General features: G+C 40.5%; 1 protein-coding gene across 1 annotated transcript in view; it reads left to right on the forward strand.

Annotated features, from left to right (window-relative positions):
- Positions 1–6,213, forward strand: part of LOC140322549 (transient receptor potential cation channel subfamily M member 7-like) — a gene marked incomplete at its 3' end in the record, with an annotated part of 42,261 nt that extends 36,048 nt beyond the window's left edge. Inside the window, 2 exon segments of the mRNA XM_072399104.1 lie at positions 5,168–5,219; positions 6,107–6,213. Of these exon segments, the coding sequence (XP_072255205.1) occupies positions 5,168–5,219; positions 6,107–6,213 (159 nt within the window).
- Between the last annotated feature and the right edge of the window lie 1,155 nt (positions 6,214–7,368).

Consider the following 7,368-nt stretch of genomic DNA (forward strand, 5'->3'; position numbering starts at 1 on the left):
AATCCTATTAGATCATGTTTTTTATGTTGTATCATCAATTGCTGCTGCTAGTTTTAGCATTACACCCTACTTTTTTTTAACTTTGCAAAGCTATTTGTCACCTTCACACAACACTCCCCACTCCATTTCTTAAGTTGGCATTTTTTCTGAATTAGCTAGTCTGTAGACTGGGGCTCATTTACAATTTTGTCCTGGCCATAACCATTTGCACACAAGACTTTTTTTAAAAAGATTTTCAGCTCGTGTTCCTTTAGGTTTGCACATGAAGATCTTTTTTCTTCAAATTACATTGCAGGATCTCCAATATCCTCTGGGCTGTCTCAATTTTTACCCCTCTAATCATTTTTGAACAAACAGCAAATTTTCTGGCTTTTGTTTGGTCTCACTAGATGCCCAGAATTCAGTGGAAACTATTGAGCCTTCCTACCATAAACAGAAGAAGCATTTTTGGCACTTTTACCTTAACTTTAGACTCTGTTGTCATTCCTACTGTAAGATACATGTTTGGTCCTTTGACCCTTATTCATATCTCCCAACTGTTCCAATTTTTCCGGAATAGCTGACTCGCTGAGTGTCTGTATTTCCCTGTGAGCACATGAACTTTGTGTTGTTTTGCTGAACAGTGGAGACTTTTCACCCCTGTGCAGAAAAACTGGGGAATATTTGCTTTTTTATCTGTTTCTGTGTGTTTGAAGAAAATAAAAGTGGGCAGAACACCCTGAAATATAAACTGATGTCCCAAATTTGTCTCCCCAATGAGTGCTTTCGAAGCAAACCTCTGACATTTGGTGCTCAGATTCAGGCAAGATCCTTAAAGTGACTGTGCATGTAAAAGTACTGTTTTATATGAGAAAAGATCCTTAAATGGAAAAAGTCTATAAAAGCTTTTGTGTTTGGATGTGGTTGCTAAAGACTGTTAGCATGGAGGAGCTGATCAAACAGCATGTGAAAGGAAATGTACATCTGCAGTTCAGCGCTATCAATCAGCAGCAAATTAATGCTACTCAGCAGGAAACTTACAGGTTGCTGGGAGAGAGCAGCAAGACACTAGACTACAGATTACATCCAAGCTTTGGCTGAGAGAATGCCACAGGGAGCAGGCAGCACTGCTGAGCACCAGTGAGTGAAAGCCTGTTTGCAAAAGATGACCCTGGAGGATGATGCAGAGGCCTTTCTTAGCATCTTTGAGAGAATGGAAGAGCAGGAAAGACAACCCGTGGCTCAGTGGCTCGAGATCATTGCCCCCCTTTTGACAGAGGAGCCCTATTTAATGCAGAGAGGCCAGTGAAGTCACAGATATACAACTTTTTATGTCTTGCCACCAAATGCCTTCAGCTGGAGGCAGCAGCCCAAATAGTGGAGAAAGTAATAGCAGACTACTATGTGCAGAGCTGGTTCCAAGGACACTCACCAGCTGGAGGCCTTAGTGGAGCAATACCTGAGGACAGAGGACTTTCTGCAAGAGCCTTGTGCATGAAGGTCTAAAGACCAAAAGTGGGAAAGCACCTGCTAAAATTGGAGTGCTTCCAATGGCTTAAACAAAGAAGGTTCCACTGGGTACCTCTGATCGGACCATCAAGGACCCGGGACCTATTTTGTGCTTGTGATCTCATCAATCAGGGCACATGGCTGCCAGTTGCCCTCTCAACCAGTAACCCATAGTTATAGTTGTATAACCAAGGCAACGCATGTCCTTGTTTGCCAAGCTAGCATGTGTAGCTTAGAAGAGTGAGAAAAACGAAAGACAGGTATGTGCTATATAAGTGGATGGATATGAGGTAAAGGCCTTACTCAGTAGTCTAGTGACTTTGCTACATGCTAGTCTGCTAGACTCAGAAAACTGCAAACTTACTTTTATGGGATTCCTTAGAATCCATGGGGGTACCAAAATTTATCCCACTGCAGTACAGAACATTGAGACCCCTTGCAGTTCTCAGGAACATGAAGTTGGGGTGGTAAAGACTCTGTTGTATAAGGCTATATTGGGTGTGATTTGCCACTCTTCTGGGGCATGCATGGAAATACTAGTAGGATATACCTCACCTGGAATTCACCCCTAGCACACCTGAACCCCTAGGCCAAAATAAATTGACCAAATGCTGGTAACCATATGTGAGGGGGAAGATTTCCTGCTACAGAGAAGCTGAAACTGGCCAGATCTGTCTGTATCCCAGGACAACTTTGAGACAGCCCAGTTGAGAGACCACACTGTAAGCCATAGTTACAAAGTAGGTTAGGTTTGTTTAGTAGATCTGCTTTTTCTTTATCCCCAGTTACCAACCCAGAGACAACCTTTAAGGGGCCTACATGCTCAGATCTGATCTTTTTGCTATTATATTTTTAAAAAATGTTGGGGTTTGACTTTTCTTTGTGATCTGTCTTTCATTTTGAAGTGTTGCACATTTTATCTCCTTTTTACATCTTTTGTTATATTCTTTATAGTTTTCAAATGATGAAGGTGATCTTTCATTTTTATATTTTTGGAATGCCTTTTTCTTGTTCCTTATGGCTTTTTTTAACATCAGCTGTAAGCCACATACGTTTAAGAGGCTAAAATTACCCTATTACATATTACCCATTGGAATATAATTTTCAGTTTGCTGTTGTAGAACAGACTTGAAACATTCCCATTTCTGTTCAGTGTTCTTTGAGGACAATATTGTCTCCCAGTCCAAGTCCAGAGAGCCGCCCTTAATAACTGGAAAATTTGCTCTCTTAAAATTAAATGTTTTTTATCTTTCCTGTTTTTGCTTCCTGTTATCAGCTTACATTAAATGAAATCATATTATGGTCACTGCTACCCAGATTCTCTTATATGCACATTTGTTATAACTCTGCATTGTTAGAAAGAACTAGGTCCAGCAGAATATAATTTCGAGTTGGGGCTTCTATAAACTGTACCATAAAATTATCTTGTATTAAATTCACAAATGTCCTCCCTTTTGCTGTTTCTGTAGTGCAATTATTCCAGTGAATGTCAGGCCAGACATCTAGCATTGGTGAACAGGCTCTTTAAATCACTGCTGCATTTACCATCATTGTTTGCCAAATCATTTTGTTTTTCAGTACAACTAGTACTGCACAATCCAATGTTTGTTTGTAACATGGGAAGCTCCTAACAATTATCTATAACCCTCCCCCCAAACTATCCCCAATCCATCCTCCACTGGTGTCTGACCCCTGACTAACCTTTCTGCCACCCTATTTAACTGTCTCACCCCCCTCTGTCCTAGTTTAATTATCCCCCCACCATTCCCTTAAATCTTTCCTCTAGCACAGCAGACCCCCTTTCATTTAGGTGCAAACCATCTCTGGCATACAGGTTGTACCCAAATGAAAAGTCAGCCCAGTGCTCTATGAACCCAAACCCTTCCCTTCTACACCAGGACTTAAGCCATGCATTTAGCTGCCTAAGTTCCCTCTGCCTTTCCTGTGTTGCGCATGGCACAGGCAATATTCCAGAGAATATAGCCTTGGAGGTCCTTTTCCTCAACTTGAAACCTAGTTCCTTAAACTGATTTTTAAGGATCCTCCATATTCCATCTAAATTGTCATTGGTTCCAACATGGACCAAGACAGCTGGGTCCTGTCCATCCCCTCCCAGTTATTTGTCCACTCAGTCCACCACATGCCGAACCATGGCTCCAGGGAGACAGCAAACTATTCGTTTGAAGGGATCCGGGCGACAAACTATTCTATCTGTCCTCCTGATCATAGAATCCCCTATGACAACAAATTGTCTTTTCCTTCCTGTGTTTCCCTCCCCACCACTACTAGATGTGCTGCTCTCCTGGCTGTTAGGGGTAGTAGTAACATCTAGATTTGCCACCTGCACATCTTCACATAACTTGGCAAACATGTACTCAAACCCAGGGCCAGCCTTCCTTTTCTGGGGGCCCCTACCACTCCCTCAAGTTATATTAACCCATCTCCCTACATGTTCACCCAGGTTAACCTCTCCACCCTCCACATCTAAGCTATTAACTGCCTGCTCAGTGAGCAGGAGACCCCTCTCAAGGTGATCGGGTGATTTGATCGAGTGATGCAATGCGCTTCTCCAGCTCTCCAATGCGAGATACCAGAAAGGCGACTTGCTCACATCTGGACTTGCTATTCACCTAGGAGCTATCGCTCCATTTGTGCATACATGTGGCAGACTATGCACTGAACCAAACTTTCTACCTTGCTACCACTCATTCTCCCATTTACAATGTTGGTTTACAAGGAGTTATAAAAGTTTACTTACAGTTTGTGGTTACTATAAGGATTTAACTCCTTTTGTTTTCCAACTGTTTTTTTCTAACTCCACTTGATTAACAATCCACTTGTTTCACCAGCCAAGTTTGAGGGAGCTCAAGGTGAGTCTGCCAGGAACTTAAATCACCTTGACCACCCCCCTTTGAGGTCATCAAGGAAAAAAAAGCTATTTAAAACAAAAACTGACAATCAAGCAAACACAACCCAACAGTCAAACAGACACAACTCCCGAATGCACAATATCAGAGTCCTGTGTTTTTCTAACTCCACTTTATTAACAATCCACTTGTTCTACCAGCCAAGTGTGAGGGAGCAGGTAAAAGTTAATAATGGGGTTGCCTCAAAAGGCAGGGGCTGATTCATTTGAATAAATTAAATATTTAATTGGGTGGCTGAGGTATGAGGAGAACAAGTTGACCAGCTTGTCCTTCCACAACCCCACAGATGCACTTTGCTGGATCTGGCACATTCCCATGTTTTGGGAGCACTGACTATTGCAGAGGTTGTACTGGCATGGGGTGCATAAAGATGTAACCCTACAAGTTCCAGCAGATATGTGAGAAGGAGAATGTAGTGATTGGGAGATATGTGGCTTCATGGTTTCCTAAGTATGCTTAAGATGAAGCTAGCAAGTTTCTTTAGGTAAAGGTACTTAGCTTGTTTTGCTAAATGGTGCAGACCTTGATCCCCTGTACATACAATGTATGTTTATTTTCTGTTTCTGTGTATTTAGAGAAAATAAAGTGGGCAGAGCTCTCTGAAATATCAACTGTTTCCCTATCTGCAGGGAGAGGCTTAGTGCTAACCCTTCGCACCCTGCATTTTTTTCTGTTATTCCTTGTAGGCTCATAAAAATATAACTAAAGATTTTTTAAAAAATTTCATATATTAATGCTTCATTTTTTTAAAGGTGTTGGAGAGAATCTGACCGATCCATCTGTTATTAAAGCTGGAGAACGCAGGTGAGATATATACATTTGTATATGTTCTATACATAGAATTGTTTTGCTAACTTAGCTCCAAAGTCACGGTACGGACAGAGTACAATACTGTAAAATGTAAAACACAATCCTGTCTGACTGCTTCATCATGGAGATGCCTGAGATGGAGTTATAGGAACCTCAAGCAAACGTCCCATCAATATTCGACGTAGTGAAAATGCTTTTTAGTGTATTTTAATTTTAGAGTACATATTATTATATTATTACATATACATATATTACTAACAAACTTCATAGATTCCAAAGTATATTTAACCTAGGGGCTATATTGTAAAGTGTTGCAATGTAGTCCTTGTGGTGGCTTCATTAGTTTGAATGTTTAAAGCTAGGTACATTTTCTGTAAGTACAGCAAATAGCAGTTGATCTTGTCAGTATGATGATTTCCTTTAAGTTTTTTCAGTGTTCCCAGGTAGGAACTGCAAAGCAACCTATCTGGACATTACAATAGGGAAGGTGTTTCTAATTCCAATCAGGAGAAAAACCTAACAATACTGCTCCTCCATAGATACACAGTCACTCTAGGTCAGAAAGTGTATAGAATAATGGAAAGAAAGGTGAAATGTTTGCAAGTGCCATCAATTCTAACAAAGTTAGCAGGGGCAGAAACCTTTCCTTGACATTATATTATGTCGAAACATGTTGTCCCTTTATTGCTGCCTCCAGTAAAACTGCTCAAATCCACTAGTCTAAAGCCGGCCTTACTGGTGCAAAGAATCAAAATAGATCAAAACACACACTGTAACATAACTCGATTTTTAGCCAATTTGTGATTTATTCTTTTAATGAATTCCTCATCTATAGTTCAAATTATTCTTTATGTCATGTTTTATTTTTTACTTTTGTCCAGATCCAACGACATGGTATTTGGACCAGCCAATCTGGGGGATGATGCCATTAAAAACTTTTGTGCCAAGCACCAGTGTAACACATGCTGCAGACATTTAAAACTTCCAGGTAAATTTTGGCGTAGAATACCTAATGAGCACACCCAGATTCAGTAGAAGTGCACTTAGGTCTTTCACTTTAGCTGCTTTGAGCACTATTTTATCTTGTGATACTTTTATTAACAATGTTCAAATTACAAATATCTAAATTGCCATACAAATAGGCATATGTTGGAGCAGGCATTTCATGAAAAAAATCTGCATGTACAGATTGTCTAGTTTTCATCCCACCCTAGAAATGTAACCAAGCATCTTCAATGAACTCGGATGATGCCAATGGTCACATATCAATAGATATCTAGATTTAATTAGCTACAACAGGGTTTTGTTACTTTCACTATAATTCACAAACTTTTCTAACATAATCAGTATTCAGTAACACTGTAAATTCCTGAAATTATTGAAATTATATATATATATATATATATATATATATATATATATATATATATAGTCTATATCACACTCAATATCCCATATACTCAAGGTAAGTTTCATTATCAAAAATAAATTGGAAATTTAGATGATAATTGGTAAGTGAGCTGATTTGCTTTCTCTCTCTCTCTTTCTTCCTTTTTCTTTTGTTGTCTCTCTCCTTTCCACTCCACCTCTCTTTTTCCCCCTCTCCTTCTCATTCCCTCCCATTTTCTCCCCCCTCTCTTTCTGTCTCTCTTGTTTTTTCACCCCCTCCCTTTCTTTCCCCTTCTCTCCCCCCTTTCTCTCTCACTCTCTCCCTCCCCCACCCCCCTTCTCCTTTTCTCACGATCTTTTTCCTTCCCCCTTTGTCCATTTTCTTCTCTCCCCCTTCTATTTCTTTCCATCTTTATCTGTCTGCCTCTCTCTTCCTCTCCCCCCTCTCTCTCTTTCCATCTATCAGATTTCCAGGCTTTCCCTCTCTTTCCCATTTCTCCTTCTTTTTCTCTCCCTCGCCCTCTCTGTCTCTCCTTCATGCACCCTCTCTCTCACTTTCTCTCTCTCTCCCTCCTTCTCACTTTCCCTCTCTCTTCTCCCCCTTCTCTTTCTTTCCTCTCTCTCACATTCCCTCTCCTCCCCTCTTTATCTCTCTATCTTTCCATCTCTCAAACTTGTCTTGGGATCCAGCAATCCTGCACAGCTCCCAGGTCAGTCACTTCAGCTCTGCACATTTACCAGTGAGCAGCTGTCT

This window comes from Pyxicephalus adspersus, chromosome 2 (assembly GCF_032062135.1).
Source record: "Pyxicephalus adspersus chromosome 2, UCB_Pads_2.0, whole genome shotgun sequence".
Classification (NCBI taxonomy): Eukaryota; Metazoa; Chordata; class Amphibia; order Anura; family Pyxicephalidae; genus Pyxicephalus; species Pyxicephalus adspersus.